The following is a 19,727-nucleotide window of genomic DNA, read 5'->3' on the forward strand; positions in this document are numbered from 1 at the left end:
TGCGGTTGACGAACCAATATTGGTGCATTGCCGCCACCTACTGGGTGGAGTCTGACCAAAGACAGCTGTGGCAAATTCCCCCCTAAAATAAATAAATAAACTGAGGTTAAAATATATACAGTTGCAATCAAAAATTATTCAACCCCTCTAACCCATAATATGTCTTTGTGATGTGAATAAAATTTCATGACAATGTATCAACTAAGGCCTTTGTAAACAGAAATACATGTTTATTAGAACATGTTCAAGTGATTTTGAAAACATACAACAGAGTTTATTTGTTATAAGGAAAAAAATGAAAATCTCTCCAAAAAAATCAATGACCAAATTATTCAACCCCCAAAATCAGTACTTTGTGGAACATCCTTTAGCTTTCATAACTTCCAATAAACACTTCCTATAAGTGCTCACAAGCCTCTGACACCTTTCTTTTGGAATCTTGGCCCATTCTTCTTGTGCAAATGCTTCAAGTTCACCGAAATTCTTTATTTTTCGTGATGCCAATGCTTTCTTCAAATCCCACCAAAGATTTTCAATGGGATTTAAGTCTGGGGACTGAGAAGGCCAGTCAGGGACATTCCAAGATCGTTGGAATGTCCCTGGAATGTCCCTGGAACAAGATGTATGCCTGAGATCAAGCACGTGCACAGATAGACCTCAAGGGGGGCTTAAGCCCCTGCCCTTTTGCCCTCTCACTCGACAAGTGCCCTTTTGGGCGGTGGCAGTTTTAGCGTTCAGCGGGGATGGTGCATGGGAGGTGGAGGTTGCCCTTTTTTTTTTCAATTGAGCCCCTGCCCCCCAAAATGTCTGTGCCCGGCCCTGCCTGGGATTGTTGTCTTGCTGGAAAGTCCAGTGATCACCAAGCTTCAGCTTATGCACTGAGGGCATCACATTCTGCCATGATGATGCCAATTGTGTCTCTTTGAACTTTCAATATCTTGGAGATCTTGTTGTATCCAGTGCCTTTTTTATGTAATGAAATAATTTCTTCTCTTAACTTTTGAGAGAGCTCCTTTGTCTTTGGCATGTTTGCTAGACAGCTTCAAATTGATGTGAAGAAGTGCATCGGTGAGATTTATATGTTTATCACAGGTGAAGAAAACAGTATCTTGGTGGATTTCCTAGGGGCTTAAGTGTGTTTCCACAAAATTTAGTCACTCTACAGACCAGCAAATATTTTTTAAATGGTGATATTGAATGGGGGTTGAATATTTATGATACGGCTGAAATACAAAATCTACATGCTACTCGGAAATCTTAAAAAATACATTTTTATTTTGAGTTTTAACAAAACACACAAGTGACATACATGTTGTTTTTTTTAGTTTCAAGTCTCCCAAAAAGCATACATTTAAAAATATTTAGTTTCCACAGCGGTGGAGTAATTTTGATTGCAACTGTATATATATTTTTTTTATATAAATAAATAAGCAAACCCCAAAAACAACACCATATACTAATCAAAGAAAGAAAAGAAATGAACAAATATAATAAATATACCCAAACTCATCTAAACCGGCAATCACTATCTTAACAGAAAAGTAAGTGCACTATAACTTAAATAACTAATCCTACACCCTCCTAACTAGTTCCATTTTCCTAATGAAGCAAAACAGATGTCTGTACATCACATTTCCTGATGGCATCTTCAACAGTGCTCCAAATGTTAAATTCTGAATGCCATGTTCCCTCAGGGCATTACATAACCTCTCCCTCTCCCTCACACATGTACCATACTCCTCCAAAACGTGGCAGTGATCACACAGCCCCGTTGGATGTTTACCCATAATTGTCAATGTCCCATTCAGTCCTGTATGCCCAAACCTCATCCTGGATATCATGACTTCCTGCTTCCTATCCCTTCCAGACAACGTCCCCTTCCCCACCGGTCTCAGTATAGGATAAAGTTGCTGACCCCTGCTCTCCCTGTCCCACTCTTCCTACCCTCTTGTCCTTACTGCAGCTTTAATTATCCCTTTAGCTTCCTCCTGACACAACGAGAACTCCAGATCTGGCACTGACCTCCCTAGTGCCCGTTTAGCTAAATAGTCAGCCCCCTCATTCCGCTCGACCCCTACATGAGCCAACACCCAGAGAAATGTTACCCATTTCCCACCCCGCTGAACTCTGAGAAGGGTGTGCAGTACCTCATACACCACATTCTGCCTGCCTTTTTGAATGGAAAGTTTGCAGAGACTAGAATCAGCGCTGAACTAGAATCTGAGCATATGGCCACCAAATCTGGCCGCACAGCCTCCACCCACTGCAAGGCCAGTAGCATTGCCACCAATTCCACTGTAAACACTGCCACATGGCCCATCACCTGCCTACGCTTTCCCACCTCAAATTCGGGAATGCAAAAGTCAATCACTGCACGCTCAGACAACGGGTCCTTAGAGCCATCTGGGAAGGGACATGTTTTATTTAGCCTTAACGTATGACACCACCTCATCCACCAGGGCACTACTCTCTCTGCCCTCATTCCCCCTCTCCATGAGCTGCAAGTCCACCTCAGGTTGATCCAATAACCATGAGGGAACAACCGGCAGTATGACAGTAGGGCTGTACACCCTCCCAGCCAGTCCGATTTCCCCAGTCTGAGAATCACCTACCCACCCAAAACTCGTATGCCCGCCCCCACCGTGCTCCCAGCACTTTGCCAAAATTATTTTTGCAGGCTGGGATTCCCAGTGTCCCTGCAGATTAACCCAGTATGCCATAGCTAACTGCCTGCTTCTAAGCCACATTTCCCCCAGCTCCACTCGTAATGCTGGGATCGGAGAAGTCCGAAACGCCCCGCAACAAAGTCTCAATGTCTGTACCTGAACCCCATCCAGCCCACCCAGCTGGGATTTCGAGGCGGAGCCAAACGCCACACTCCCATAGTGCATCGCTGACCGTACCAAGGCGATGTAAATAGTCTTCAGTGTTTGTTCAAGCCTGGGTTATCGCCCGTTGTAATCTTAAAAATGGGAATATCTGCACTTATAGAACACAATGTCTTTTTGTCCTGTGCTTTGGCTGCATAAATAATGCGGAATCATGTGTTAACGCATCTGATGAAGCACATTCAGAGTTACAGTCCATCTGCTTCAGCAACTTCATACATAATCAGTTCTTAGGCCTAATCTCACTGATCAGTAAATTTAAAGTATGGCACAATTAACTGTCCAAATTAATTATAAGCAAATTAGGTCACGATAACACGATCACTTGACACTACCAATTACAAATGCTGACTATAAATAAAAAAAACAGAATCCAGAAACACAAATTCAATTCATAAAATTTTATTCACAAAATCCAATTTAAAAAAAAAAAACGAAAAGGACTTATTTAAAAACAAACCTAAAAGTGCCATCAAATCTCCTCCCTCTCACAGTTTTAGTTCTCTCCTCTCCTCCCTCCCGCGACTACCACTCTATCAAAGACAGCATTAATAACAGCAGCGATTATTTACTATTAATTAAATGGTAATTACTGAAACGGTCATTAATGAGTGACTAATGCTTGTAACGGTTTGCCAGAACATGTTGAAGCAAAGAGTCTGATGGTACTCGAGGCCAGGCTCGACACAGCACAGGATATGCTGTAGTTCTATATCCTTATTTGATTTATTTTACAGTTGCTATGAGTTTTATTGCTTTTTTGTTTTTATTATTCATTGTTTGGTGGGGTTTTTTTTATAGTTTGATCATTTTTACTGTTTGTGGATGGTTTGTCGAGGTGGTTATATAGTCAGTTAGTTTCTCTTAACATTTATTATAAAACATTTTTTTTTTTTAAAAAGACAAGCTGAATTGGGCTGAACGGCCAATTCTCATCATCACTTTTTCTTATGAATGAATGAATCAACCGACTATTGCATTTACAGTATATAGCACTTTTCCGGATGCTCAAAGTGCTTTACAGTGCATGAGTGGAAAAGTGACAAAAAAAAGTGGGAAAGTTCGAGAGAGCCAGTTTGCGAATCTAGCCAGGAGGACACCGGGGAACCCCCTACTCTTTGCGACAAGCGCTAGTTTCGTTTAATTATTTTGGCACAATTTTAAAAATACACAAAAATGACAAAGGCAACAAATAATATATAGTGCAGGGAGAGGCAGAAAATCCAGGGGGTTATTTGAAGCCTCCACCTAAATAATGTTAAAATTCCACAATGTTATAAAGAACATAAACTTCATATACGGAAAATAAACTACATAAGTGATGCCAAACTAATAGTAACAAAATAAAAATAACAACACCAATAATAACAATAATAATATCAAAATAAAAGCAGAAAATGTGAGTGTGTGCTGTGTATGAGAATGTGTGTGTGAGTGTAGTGTGTGTATTTGTGCGTGCGTGTATGTGTGTGTGTGCACATGGCGTCTTTGACCGCAGTGAGTCAGCACCTTGGTTTAACGTCTCATCCGAAAGATGCCAGTTATGTTCTCATGTCCTGAAATTTCTCTCTCCCTTTTTTTCCCAAAAGACGTAGGTAATTAGCGAAGAAGACAGAGACCGGACTAGCCCAGATAAGGATCTTCGGTGTGTGGGAAGGAGGCTGCTGTTTTTCCCATGGTCATCGACTCTGTCAGCGCTACCCTGTCAGTTTGTCCTCGTTTGTCTTCAGTATAAGTTCTTATCTGGCAGACGGCGTTTTGTTCCGTTTCTAGTGCACTTTTTCAGCTACACGAAGATAAGCACATGTGAGCTAGTGTCCCGTAAGACTCACTCCCCTTGGCTTTTTCACATTCGGTAGGCAGGTAAGAAGCTCAGGCCTGCAGGTGAGGGAAGGGGCTGCTGGGCGTGCTCCGTCCAGCCAGGGGAAAGGTTTTAGCTACTTTTCTTTTTTTTTTCTTGTCATGCAAATTAGTTTTCTCTGTGTTAATTAAAATACGGGATTTTGGGCTTCGTATGTTGGGTCCCTTTGTTTTTGGTTTGATCTTCGTATGTTGGGTCCCTTTGTTTTTGGTTTGATCTTCGTATGTTGGGTCCCTTTGTTTTTGGTTTGATCTTCGTATGTTGGGTCCCTTTGTTTTTGGTTTGATCTTTGTATGTTGCATCCCTTTGTTTTTGGTTCAAGCGTTTATTAAAAACAGGCCAGACAGTGCGAGACTTAACACCGCATTTGGATAAACAGAAAGGTTTCTGACGCACGCGAGAGTGACATCCCTGGGAGGGAGATGCGGCAGTACCGGGAAAAAACAATAAACTAAAGCAACAAGCTAAAATAAAGACAAAAGAAAGTAAAACAGAGCAGCAACTTTTCAGATCCCTGTTCTGTAGCTGATCCGTCTTCCCGGCCAGGTCCAGCTCCTCCAGCATCCCAGCTGAGGATTCCTTTAATTGACTTCAGTGCTCAAACCGAAACAAAACGAAAATCATAACTGCGCTCCCGGTGTGAGCTCCCGGTCTCGTTCCCAACTGCGGAGAGCAGCAGATCTTTAAGCACCTGGGCTGATTAGCCAGCGCAGCCGAGTCCAATCGCCTCTCCGGTGGACCGACTGCTACGGTTTCTTAATTTTGCTCTAATTTAAGTGAGGCTTTGGACCCAAAACCAGGATATCTGATGAGAACTGAACTGCAGGAACTATTGACGATGAGCCCTTTCCAGAACCTGGTTTTAGCCTGGACTTAGATGGTCTAACGGGACCTGTGCTCGAATTTAAGAAAGCAGAATCCAGACCTGTACATACTGAACTGTAAGGCACTGTACCGATGTTGTGTAAAGGCTTAAAACGGTTAATTACATGAAAGAACAGACACTGAGAAGAAAACCAACACGTAGATTAAACTGGTGTGGTATGGAAGCATAATTCCTACATTAAGCTGACAGTGGACACGTAAACTGGGCTTTTGCATTTGAATGGTGTCATGATTCTTGTGCACATCGAATGAAAATGACATGCAATTTCCAATTAGCATTTTAATTTGAAATATGACTGCCTTAGTGTGAATGTTTTGTTATTATAAAGCATCAGGTGATCTCCAGTGCAGAATCCCATGTAGAGGTAGTGCTGTTAATGCTGTGAGGAATCCAGAAGACTTTGGTAACTGCCCTTTTTGTGGAATGGTGGAGACTAAAGACCTAAAGCTTAAGTGAAGTGTTGGAAAATTAGTTTAGTAGGTTCAATGAGACGTGCTCCAAAACAGCTTCCAAGTTTGGAGCTGGTTACAAAAAGTCCAATTTGTCAAAGTGGCAACTGATTAATTTCATAGTGGTTGGGACGGGGGGGAGGTGGGCTGGTCTGGACGTAATGCCATCGCCCAAAGTCTGTCCCTCCCACTCTGTCCCTCTCCCTTTTCGTGTCCGATCCAATAAAATTCAGAACCGCAGATTCCCCCGCAGGTACAGCATATTATCATAGCAGCTCCACACTCTTAGGCATTTTCTCCTGCACTTCAATCTGCTCCGTTTCGGGCTCAGGGAGATGGAGTTCGAGGAATGAAGGATCCTTTTCAGACACGGGGAGATGGGGTTCGGGGAGAGCGGGCTGGGTCTCGGACACAGAGAGAGAGGGTTCAGGGCCGTCAGGAATCAGAAGGCATGCTGCTCTGCTGTTGGAGTCGTTCTGATCTTCAGCACTGGCAGCTTGGTAACAGACTGCAGCCTCTGCTCGCTTTCGGTTGTTAAGGCACTTCCAGATTGCAAAGGCACTGCCAACCAGAATCAGCACCAACACAATCACTCCCACCACTATCCAAGCCACTTTTGCTGCAGAGAATCCCGTAGAAGCTAAGAGAGAACATGGAGAAAGAGGAACTCATTTCAGAGAAATAGAGCAGAGGAGGTAATAATCAGGCAGTAAAATAACAATATTATACAATAACAATATTAATAAGATTAAAAATGATAACAGTAATAATAACAATAATGATAATAATAATACATCCAGCAAACATCCAGAGGGACTTACAAAACATGCCTCCATAAAGGTTCAGACAACAAGCAGAGCTGATGCAAAGTTAGCAGTCTGACTAACTGCAGTAGCACATAAGTAGTAGGTACTGAAGTAACTATGTGAACCTACAATATAACAGGAAGTGCCAGCGTAGGTGGGAGAAGACTATGTATGTAGTGCTTTGAGTAGAAAATGTGCTGTTAGTTATTTATTTGTTCTATTTGAAAAATAGATAAGACAGAACCTTGCACTGTCACACAAAGAAATGGCACAAAAAAGCTGAAAGCTTATTTCCATTGTGGTCCGTGACGTAAAGGAAATCATCCAGGGCTGCACCATTAGCCAGGTGAGCAGTGGAACTCCTGGACTAAGGCAGTGGGACTCTAGGATGGACCCCTGGGGAACTTCCGTACTAAGTGCTAAGGCAGTGGGACTGAGATGGAGCCCTGGGGAACTCCTGCATGATACTGGGGGGGGGGGGGGGGGTACAGTGACATTCTTGCCACAGTTCTTTTCTAGGACATTCTTTGTGTTATAGCAGCAAACCTGCCTAACGGCATCAGAGCATTTTCTCCAGCTGTACTTTACAGTAATTGTCTTCCAATAATTGTCAGGCCTTAGTAGACTGATAGGCTACAATCATTGTTTGAAGAATGTTTTATTTAGCAATTCTGAGAAAAGACAGAATCATTGACAAAGCTGGGCTAGCATAAGATTGCAAATCGTTCAGCCTAAAGCCTATACTTTTGTGTCTCTTATGTGTAAGGGGATGTGCTCAAGCGGATGGAGGCTGACGGGTAAATGAGGCATTGTGAAAAAACAAATGTGCTAAATCTCTTACACTTGCCAAGCCAAAACAACGAAACAATTCAGAACACAAGTGTGTAATAAACGTTACGAGTAATTACTTTAATCGGTTACCAATTCTTATTCGTTATTTTCCCAATGGCCTGCAGCAGCAACATTCCTGTAAATTATAAAATATTTTCATGTTTGCGCTGTTTTAAATATAAGAAAAAATGACACACACCTGAGTCACCTACACACCTGAGCCACCCCCCCCCCCAACAAAACTGAAGATCCGAAGTGAATTTTACCTGCAAAAGTGAGTGTGGCAGAATCTGGTTCCACCTTCTCCGTTTCATTGCTGTAGGTGCACTGGTAGTCGCCTTCATCTGAAGACTGTGTCTGTTTGATGGTTAAAGACAGGTTTCCAAGGAGGGCTTGTTCTGGGGAAAGCGAGACTCTGTTCTCGAACCCAAGCCCATAAGAGATGGTGTTCTTATGGAGATGGTAGACTTTCTGTCTACCTCTCGTCCAGAGGATATCCAGATCACCAGCATCCGCTCGTTTATCAATGTTCCCAAAGCAAGGAAGAGTGGCGGGCATTCCCATCTCTACGGAAACAAGTGATGGGACTGAGAGAGAGAGAGAGAGGTGGAGAGAAAGAGACAGACAGAGAGGGAGGGGGGAAAGAGAGAGACAGACAGAGAGAGAGAAAGAGAGATTTACAAAGCATTCCTGGCATATAGGAATTGAACAGCTCAACCATGTTGCTTGGGATAGATGAAGGCCCTGATGCAGCATATGCTGTCCACTGCACACCACCCAAGGCTTGTGGGTTTTATACAGACTAGAAGTATCCTGTCCCCCAAATAATAAAAATAACAATAGTTATTCATATTCAAATACCACATAATATGCATTCTTCCAACTAAAAGCATATTCCGGAAATGCCATGAGTTTCCCCGGGAAATTCCCCGGGAAATTATTCCAGGCCCACTAAAAAACCCCTGAACAGACGCGGCAGACTGGTCGGCATATTGGCCTGGTCGGATGTCGCAGCAGACAGCCCGCAGTCTGTTTGCTATGTATATTCAAGGCTTACACAGCCTTCGGAAAGTATTCAGACCCCTTCACTTTTTACACATTTTGTTAAGTTACAGCCTTATTATAAAACTGATTAAATTCATTTTTCATCCTACACCACATTCTCGACAAGTAGGCAAGTGCATGTGTGTCATAAACCAAGAGAACAGTACAGGCCTGAATGTTTGATCCATTGAGGTGGCTCTATTAGACTGTGGGGGGCATTTTCCTGGCGTGGTTTGGGTCCACTTGTCCCCTTAAAGGGTAGGGTCATTGTAAATGAAAACAAAGTTATTCTGAGTGATCACCTTTATCCTATGATGAAACATTTATATCCTGATGGGAGAGGTCTCTTCTAGGGTGACAATGTCCCCATCCACAGGGCATGAGGATGGAGTGTAGGACGGAGTGTAGCACAGTGGGTAAGGAACTGGGCTTGTAACCGAAAGGTTGCAGGTTCGATTCCCAGGTAGGACACCGAAATTGCTTCAGTATATATCCAGCTGTATAAATGGATACAATGTAAAATGCTGTGTAAAAGTTGTGTAAGTCGCTCTGGATAAGAGCGTCTGCTAAATGCCTGTAATGTAATGAGGGGTCACTGAATGGTTTGATGAGTATGAAAATGATGTGAATCATATTCTATGACCTTCACAGTCACCAGATCTCAACCCAATTGAACACCTATGGGAGACTTTGGACCGACATGCTAGACAGCACTCTCCACCACCGTCAAAAGAGACAAAATCTTTTGGAAGAATAGTGTTCCATCCCTCCAGTAGAGCTCCAGAGACTTGTAGAACCTATGCAGAGGGGCACAGAAGCTGGTCTGGTGGCTAGTGGTTGCCCAACACCTTACTGACATTTTATGTCGGTTTTTACTTTAATTTGTTACCCGTCTGTACATTGACACTGCCATTCCACAAGAAAATGGTAAATTTTATAACGTAACAACATAATATAATGATGAGAACAGGCCAGTCTGCCCAACAATGCTCGCCATTTTCCTGTGGGATTAGTGCTCTGATTGCCTACAGACTAGATAGTATCGAACACTGTGTCAACCCTAGTCTTGAAAATCCCCAGAATTTCTGCCTCTACTACATGACCTGGCAGGCTATTCCATACATTGACTACTCTCTGTGTGAAAAAATTCTTCCTAAGGTCTTCCTAATGTATGGAATACCTTTGAAGTTTCTATATCAGGATCTTACTTTATAAAGCCAGCCTGTCTCCAGTTTCATTCTGTCAAGTTTCCCAGGCAACAACATAGAGGTTGACTTGTGTTTCACAACAGCATAAGGCTCCTAAGCACAAATGATTATTGATTTCCAAATGAAAAACTAAATTTGGGTTATTTTTGGCATAAAAAAAAAAAGATTTTGCCAGCCTGGCAGCCCACCAGGCCTGTACAATTATAAAGGAAACACTGAATATGGTGCCATTATTTTGTATCTGACAGGCAAATTAAAACCAACTCGTGGATTACAAAATAAACAAAACTTTTTTCCCCCATTTGATTGACAGCACATAATCGGAGCTGACCATCGGTTGCTTTTGAAATGCTTGGCTGATGTCGATTGTGCGGATTTTTAGTTTATAGGCAGATGCTGAGTGCCAACTGATACACTGGTACACCCGTAATTATAGGGCTTATGACAAAACCACAAACTCCTAAAACAGTCGCTGAATCTGAAGGAGAAAAGGTGATATCGACTTACCTGAAGTTTTTAGATTTACATCTTTAAGAGCGGTATTAGTCTCATTCTTGTAACAGCATTCATAAATGCCGTGGTCACTGTACACCACAGGACTGAGGAGGAGGCTGTAGTTTCCTGGCTCTGTTCGGTGGAAGGATTTCACCCGTCCCTGGAAGCCGCTTCCTGGGGAAAAGGGTCTGGTGTGGAGTTCGGCCACGAGCATCCTGTCATGGTCAGGCTGTTTAAAATACCACTGCACCTCCCTGCCGGGGGCCCCATCGCAGGGGAGAGTGACAGTACTGCCGATGCTCACAGTTAAACCCACAAAGTTTGGAGATGCTGGCGAGGCTGGGAGAGGGAGAACAAGTGGGGAACAGGGTGTTCAGTCAGCATGAGAGAGAAATCTCACAGGGCTGGACTTTTCATGCATAAGAGAGGGAAATCTCACAGGGCTGGCTTTTCATGCATTACATTACATTTACATTACATTACAGGCATTTGGCAGACGCTCTTATCCAGAGCGACGTACAGCAAAGTGTATAACCATAACCAGGAACAAGTATGACGAAACCCCGAGAGAGAAGTACCGGTCCAAGTGCAGGGAACAACCGCATAGTTCAACTTGGACCCTGAAGGTTAAACTGATTAACACTAACACAACGAGAACGGCAACAACGCAATCTATGGAAAAAATACAAGTAGTAGTTAAGACAGTTAATGCACCTAAGTCATCTACGAAACAGCTGCCTAGTTACAACCCTAAGCTTAAAGTCATTTACAGGGGGGTAGGGAGGGATGGGGAGAGGTGCAGCCTGAAGAGGTGAGTCTTCAGTCGTCGTTTGAAATGGGTCAGTGTCTCAGCTGTTCTGACCTCCACAGGGAGGTCATTCCACCATCGTGGGGCCAGAACAGACAGGAGACATAAGAGAGAAATCTCACAGGGCTGGACTTTTCATGCATAAGAGAGGGAAATCTCACAGGGCTGGGCTTTTCATGCATAAGAGAAATCTCACAGGGCTGGACTTTTCATGCATGAGAGGGGGAAATCTAACAGGGCTGGACTTTTCATGCATAAGAGAGGGAAATCTCACAGGGCTGGGCTTTTCATGCATAAGAGAAATCTCACAGGGCTGGACTTTTCATGCATGAGAGGGGGAAATCTCACAGGGCTGGACTTTTCATGCATAAGAGAGGGAAATCTCACAGGGCTGGACTTTTCGTGCTCCTTGCCACCAGTGCTCAAGGGGCCACTCTCAAATAACAGAACATATTTAAAAATGAAGCACCACCATCTCGCACCATGTTTACCCAAGTAAGATCACTTGCACTACATTTTGCAAGTGAAAGAATGTAAATAACTACGATAGCGCCTGTATACTTGATAACAATGCAATTAGCAAATTATTTTTATTATTGATTGCTACTCACAGGCTGAGTGGGTTTGTGTGCACTCAAAAGCACAAGTTTACAGGTATGACCTTGGCATGTGACTTAAAAACGTAGTGGCTCAGCTCTGTATGTAATTTTTAGAGATTGAAGGTTAAAAAAAATTTAACAAACGCGGGCTCCCCCATGAAATTCACTCCTGTTCGGCACAATGACAGCACTGCATAGAACTAGTCAAGTTACTAGGCTAAACGCTACCTACTGCTAATAACATTATCACAAACTAAAACCAGCACAAGTCTATATCAACTGTTACTATCTATAAACTTTTGTGAACAAATGTCAGTAGGCCTTCTACAAAAAAAAGTTATCACTAACATTGTAAATAGGTTTACGTGGGTGAGGGTGACAAATTCAATGTTTTTTCTAGCGGTAGGCTATATGCATACATATAATAAATGAATAACTTTATGCATTATTAACACATTACATTACATTATAGGCATTTAGCAGACGCTCTTATCCAGAGCGACGTACAACAAGTGCATAGGTTCATGATGTAGAGGTGCAAAAGAAACACTAGAGTGAAGTAAGGATCGTAGTGCCAGAAGTGACCACATCGATCAGGACTCCAACCCTGTGCAGAGCACTCCAAAAAGCTGAAGCAGTTTTTATTTAAAACTAAGCAGCGACATACATTGCATGGGGACCAAAAGTCTGAAGACACTACCAACACTGATTCCATTATTTAGGCTATCATAGGCTAATACAATTATGATACTCTCTTTATACTTAAATTTAGCACAAGTTCCATTCATTTATATGGGGTGGTCGATACACGTCCCCTTAGCAACTGAAGCTAGTGCTGGGCCACCTCTGACATATTTGCCGGCACAGAAAAAGTAATGAAAGTACTGAAAAAAACAACCACCTGAGGATAACAAGGACATGTTTTAATACATAACTAGGTATAGGTTGTTACTGATATTTCGCCTATTTTATATACAGTTGCAAATCTGTTTACGGTTCCCTGTCTGTCGAACGAACCTGGTCGATAATAGGTGCTCTCACTGTACAGATGCCAATTTTGAGCATTTCATGCAGTGTGGAGGTCCGATTAGTCTTCAGAGAGTAGTACTGAATGTTGTCAGTGATCACATTTAAATTTATTTGATTTTGGGGATTTAAGTTACCGTGACGCTCAACAGCTTGCCGTGGCACAGTACCATGGCTGATTATAAGCAAAACTCCTGAAGCCTACATAATTTTAGCCAAATAATAGCAAAAATAATAGGCACTGAGAAAACTAAGAGGAGCCTTACCCACCACCTCCTTCCCCTTTCCTCCCTCTAATATCCCACGTATACCCCCATCCCCGCCCAATTTCTCTGACCCTCTCAAACAACCTCTACCCATCTAGATTATATAATTCACAAAACATAAGCACACGTTCTCCATTTTGTCCACTAAGCACTGATCACATAACCCTGTCTCATGTCTACAATCAATTTCAGTGATGAATTCAGTCCTGTTTGCCCGAACTGTAACCTACTCCACACAACTTCCTCTCCCCTACAGTTCTAACCCCGCACCTCTTCTTTAACTGATTTATGTATATTATAAAAATTCCTCCCTTTATTACTATTGTCCCATTGAATGTCAGATCTTGATCCCTTGATGCTCGAATCAAGGACTTGACTTCCCTAGGTCCCAGCACGACCAGTATATCGACCCTCTCTCTTTTCCCAGCAGTCCTAGCCACAGCATCCACGCTCCCATTGCCTTCCACCCCAACATGAGCAGGTACCCAGCAAAAACACACCACCACTCCCATCCTCTCCAACCCCATTAACACCAGCATTGTCTCCATGGGCAAATGCATCCAATCCAACCAACCAAACTCCAGGCTATTCAACACTACAACAGAGCATTACTATATCACTACTCTGAGTGGCTTTACCTCCTCAGTCCATTTTAATCCTGTGATCACTGCCATCATCTCAGCTGTATACACTGACACAAGACCTGATAACAGCCCTTCTCTCTACATGGTGCCGTTAGCTTTCTCAATGTCAAAGTGTAGAACACTCAGCACCTCTTTCATTGTCAGAGCCTTATTTCTCCCTGTACATTTAGTCACCAGTGTATCCATAGTTAATACACCTTTCGCAAACCCACTTTGTGCATCACTAATAAATCCCCTAGCTTCCAGGAAATACAGCATCCTGTTCAATATCATTTTATATTAATTTGCACAAAAATTAGGCTAGATGTCTATAGCTGGCTTTCCTAGAGGGATCTTTATGTGGCTTTGCAAATACCACCACACGTTTCCAACTCCTAGGTAAGCGGGCAGTCCTCCAAATCGAACTATACAGCTCTAATACGGCTTCCATCACATTGTCTGATGCATGTTTTAGCATCACAAACTCTCCAGGAGCTGTCCTCTCACATCCCTCCAGAGCCCAATTCAGTTCTCGCATGCTTAACTCCACATCCACGGCCTCTCCTGACTCTCGTTTCCCCCTCAGATCCTCCCCAAATCCTACACAACTCCTTTCCGTCAACCCCCCCCCCCCCCCCACGTTAAACAGGTATCCAATCCAGTATTGCGTGTTTAAAGGTACCATCTACAGTACCATGTACAACAAAGTGTATAACCAAAACCAGGAACAAATGTGTTGCAAACCCTAGAGAAAAGTACAGTTCCAAGTGCAGGGAGCGACCGTGTAGTTTAACTTGGACCCTGTAGGTTAATCTGATCAACACAATAAAAGCAGCAACAAAGCAGTCAATACAAATAATACAAGCAATAATTAAGTACAAGTGCAACTGTTCTGATCACAGAACTGTTCTGATAGAACGTACAGTAGCTCTGTAGCACAATGCTTCCGATCTCTCTGTAAAGGCAGATTGTGGAGCAAGTGTTCACAAACTAAGGTCATCATATCGCACACTCCTACTGTAATGCCTGTAATGTAATGTAATGTAATGTCCTACGGTCCCCTATCCGTGAGCTGAAAGCGCAACTGGGTTATGCAGCAGGACAAAAACACAGAAGCAAGTCCACATCTGAATGTCAGAAAAGAACAGAAATTTTAGTTGTGGGGTGGCCTAGTCAAAGTCCTCACTTGAACCCAATAGAGACGCTGTTACAGGACCTGACATTTGCAGTTCATGCTGAAAAACCAACCAATTTGTTTGAATTAAAGCAGTTCTGCAAAGAAAAGTGGGCTAAAATTCCTCCACAGCGATATGAATGACTGATATCAAATAACAGAAAGCGATTGGTTGCAGTTATTGCTTTATTCCTTTGTCTACAATAACATTTTGTATAAAGACCTGAAACCATTCAGTGTGACAAATATGCTATGCAGTAATAGAGGAAATCAGGAAGGGGGTAACAGCACCCCTGCTTAGGTTGACTGGTCAAACAGAAGCGAAGAGACGACGGGAGCAGTGGCAAGGAAATCCCCCGCTTCTAAATATGCATATGGGATCAAGGCGTTGTCCTGTTTCGTGCCATGCGTTATAAACATGATTTCTTGGGAGCATTGAGCAATGTGAGGACATTAGCTTTTCATGCGATTTAAATAATAATAATAAATGTAATGATTTATCGGTCTAGAACCTGCAGAGACTGTTTGGATGTCTGCGCACTTTCCAAGGTTTCCAAATCACCCTTTCTCCAGTCAATTCGCACCCTACCCAGTTTCTAGTGCTGGTTTTAACATTTCACTTATCTACTTTACCTAAAAAGACCTTTACTTTAAACCTTTTGAAACCAAACACTTTCAGTGGTGCAAAATGTGTGCATGCTACTCAAGGCCGTAGCCATGGAGTCAACATTGCAGGGGGACCAAATCTGCCGGGAGGTCTGGCGGTCCCCCACCCCAGAAAAAATTCAAAATTTGAAAACTCATTTCCTGCCATTTTTAAATATTTAGAAATTCACTAACAGATGGGATGAATTTTTTATTATTATGATTATTATTTTTACAATAATGTATAATAGTGTATTTTATTACATCGCTCTGTTTTTTCTTTTTTACCTTTTCTTGTTTCATTGTATGAAATGGCAGAGATTAGGGGTTAATAAAGTACAACCATAACCATAATCAAAATCTATGCATTGTTATATGAAGACAAGTCCAGATAGTGTGGCCTAGGTTTAGCAAATTGTTGTTTTTATTCACATATTTACAAGTAAACTTGGGTGGGCAGGAGGGGCGTTTGCTCTGCTCTCCTCTCATTTTCTTCTCTCGTCCTACTCTCCAGCCCTCTTTCCTCCTCTCCTCTGGTCCTATATTCTCCTCTCCTCTCCAGTCATCTCTTTTCCTCTCCCCTGCTCTCCAAGTACAAGCAAGTACAGCTATAGGCTACAGTATACTATACGAATATGCAACAAATGAAAGCTACTACTGTCTACATAAATTACACATGCAGCGCAACATAAATTATTGACACTTTTCACAGACTTCACGTGGGCTTTCTGACAAATATAACGTAATAAAGACATTGATGTTAGTTGAATACGCCTGTGAGCACCATTGTTGATCGGTAGGAGAATGTGTGGCTGGCTGATTAACTTTCCAGGTAACTTAGCTATGATAGTTAACGTTAGTGATGGTTGATTGATTAGCACTCGCAAATCGGCCCGTTTTGACCAACGTTTGTTTCCACTCCATGCAATTACTGACACTTTTTTAGCAAAATCTTATTTATTTCCACAATTACAGTTCCAGCCCAAAATGACGTATTGACGTTAACGTTACCTTGCATGTCCTAGCTGAACTGAAGTGTTATTATTAGTACGGTGTTAATAAGTGTCCCATCAACAACTGATGGGAACATTAACGGATCCTAACTTTACACAAAGCTAGCGAGTTGAATATGCTCATAATGTATGGCCTGTTCGCTGGCTAATGCACAGAATGTATGCTAGCTAGCTAACGCAATTTAGCATAACATTGCGTAATTCAAAAAATTATCATTTTCATAACACTTTACAAAAAATATCACAATCGACAGTGATATATATAGTGATACAGCCTACGTAACACTCATATTACATTCTAGTTTTCCACTTTCTAACAGTACAGTTGATTGTACCTAGTACTAGTACTAGTTACTCACCCAACAGAAGTCCAACGGCGAAAAAAACTGCAAATCTCATTTCGGCTGGGAATCGTTACTGAGACACTTAACTGTCTTGTTTGCACACTTGTACAAAATAATAATAATAGCACTGCCGAGGATGAACTTAAAAAGGTATTTTAATAATCAACGGTGAAGGTGACAAGCTACCAAGCGGCCAAAACCAGACTTCATTTTTGAAGCTCATTTCCTGGTGTTGTAGTTCCTGGTTGCTCACTAGCGCCACTACGGATGGCTCCAGTATAGGTGTTTTCATATCCGGTTTCCATGTAAGTCTACGGTACAAATGCGATCAAAATACAAAGTCAATAATTTTTTCTCACAAGAACAAATAGTCATAATAGGTGTATTTTATTCGTCTTATGACTGTCCATGGGTCGATTTCATGATTTATTGCGTCATTTGGGCACAGTGCCAATATTTGTTCTGGACCAATGAGGTACAGCTTGCGTCACTTCCGGATTACTGCTAAGGACTGAGCTACAGTAGGGGCTACAATCTGTGGTCACTGGGGTGGGAGGTGGCGTCTCTTTACATTACATTACATTACATTACATTACAGGCATTTGGCAGACGCTCTTATCCAGAGCGACGTACAACAAAGTGTATAACCATAACCAGGAACAAGTATGACGAAACCCCTAGAGAGAAGTACCGGTCCAAGTACAGGGAACAACCGCATAGTTCAACTTGGACCCTGGTGGTTAACTGATTAACACTAACAACGAGAACGGCAACAACGCAATCTATGGAAAAATAAAAATAAATAAAAATACAAGTAGTCGTTAAGACTGGCGCATCAACTAAGTCACCTATTAAACAGCTGCCTAGTTACAACCCTAAGTTTAGTCATTTACAGGGGGGAAGGGAGGGATAGGGGGGGAAGGGAGGGGCCTCTTGGCCTTGACATTGCGGCTCCGACCACGGTCCACCTGTGCGAAGTCAGAAAATGCAGGCATCCCATTTTGTAGTGGTTTCATTATAGCGTGTGCTATTTACAGCTGCACTAGACGACCATAAAACAATCCTCCTCTGAAGTTTTGCGGTAGCCGAGTCATTTTTACTATTTCCTTTAGCCCACTTAACCAAATAATTAGTTGACAGAAAGCATAATCAGCTAACGCTTATTTGCTATATGTGGTAGTCCAGTAGCCTATGCTAAAACAGTTCGCAACTTCGGCTACCAAGCCATTTGACTAGCTAGCTAACCCTAACCGGCAAATATTCCATCTGTCAAACGTGTTTGACGGCTTGTCAGTCGTGTACATTCCGTAAATGTCTACCTGGGCTATGCTGCACGAATGTGACAAAGCTAGAAGCTAGCAAGAAAATAATAATAATTAGAAATTCAGTGTACATTATTTTTGTCTTTATGCAACAGGTGGAAAACTTGCTATTCAAAGTGCGTTGTCATATTTACACGCCTGTAGATCAGTTATAAAAATACTTGGTAGATTTGTTAATCACCGCTGACAGTGTTAATTTTTATTCGGTAAAAAGTGACTTGCGAACAGAGACTGTAAAAAATCGAACGACCGGTCAGCTAGCGTCACCCAGCAAGTGAACACCACAAACGGCGATGGAGTAGCTAGTAGCAGTTACTGGCTCATTAACTGACTGTGGCGAAAACCTATGACAATAACTTGCTCGGTTAACAGCAGGTCTACCAGACAGTTATACGAAAATTAGCCTAGTCAAATCACCAGTAGCCTACACATCTCTGATTGATTGACCATCACGTAGTCAATGTTCTTCCCCTGTGGTTCATATTGCTAATGCGTGAGCTAATCACGGATAGCCTACCTAGCTCACTGGCAAACTGATATGCTAGCTAAGCATATTCGTTTTGCTGAGAAACATAAATTGAAGATAACTGAACATAGCCTAATTGTATTTTTAATGTCATGCATATAACGTGATTACATGACACAGTACAGTCACGGATAGAAATTAAACTCCGTAAACATCTGATAATATATTTTAAAACATAACGGCAGACAGTCAGCTAGCCTCAAGTTCGTTCTGCAATCGTTCGTTCAGGTTGATGGGCTTTTCCGCACCGGACTGTCAATCAAATTGTAAAAATCACAAGACCGTTTAACTCTATGGTTTTGGCTCCAAATCGAGAAAATGGCCGCGCCCGCCATTGAGCTTCAAAACGTGTTTTAGAGACCCACGGAGAGTCAATGGGTGACGTCACAGTAGCTTTGTCCATATTTTTTACAGTCTCTGCTCATTTGCCCTGCTGTGTAGCTTGCAGAGACAGTAAAAAATATGGACAAAGCTACTGTGACGTCACCCATTGCCTCTCCGTGGGTCTGTAAAACACGTTTTGAAGCTCAATGGCGGGCGCGGCCATGTTCTCGATTTGGAGCCAAAACCATAGAGTTGAGCGGTCTTGTGATTTTTACAATGTGATTGACAGTCCGGTGCGGAAAAGCCCATCAACCTGAACGAACTTGAGGCTAGCTGACTGTCTGCCGTTATGTTTTAAAATATATTATCAAATGTTTACGGAGTTTAATTTCCATCCGTGACTGTACTGTGTCATGTAATCACGTTATATGTATGACATTAATAATACAATTATGTTCAGTTATCTTCAATTTATGTTTCTCGGCAAAACGAATATGTTTAGCTAGCATATCAGCTTGCCAGTGAGCTAGGTAAGCTATCCGTGGTTAGCTCACGCATTAGCAATATAAACTACAGGGGAAGAACATCG

At 42.3% G+C, this 19,727-nt stretch overlaps 1 protein-coding gene across 1 annotated transcript; it reads right to left on the reverse strand.

The window, feature by feature from the left end:
• Positions 1-3,644: 3,644 nt before the first annotated feature.
• Positions 3,645-17,182, reverse strand: LOC118216702. The gene is made up of 4 exons (XM_035398112.1): positions 16,982-17,182; positions 10,481-10,807; positions 7,988-8,308; positions 3,645-6,724 (listed from the first exon to the last, which is right to left on the reverse strand). The coding sequence occupies exons 1-4, from the start codon at positions 17,019-17,021 to the stop codon at positions 6,351-6,353; spliced, it is 1,062 nt and encodes a 353-aa protein (XP_035254003.1). The 5' UTR covers positions 17,022-17,182; the 3' UTR covers positions 3,645-6,350.
• Between the last annotated feature and the right edge of the window lie 2,545 nt (positions 17,183-19,727).

Source organism: Anguilla anguilla, chromosome 17 (genome assembly GCF_013347855.1).
Source record: "Anguilla anguilla isolate fAngAng1 chromosome 17, fAngAng1.pri, whole genome shotgun sequence".
Taxonomy (NCBI): Eukaryota; Metazoa; Chordata; class Actinopteri; order Anguilliformes; family Anguillidae; genus Anguilla; species Anguilla anguilla.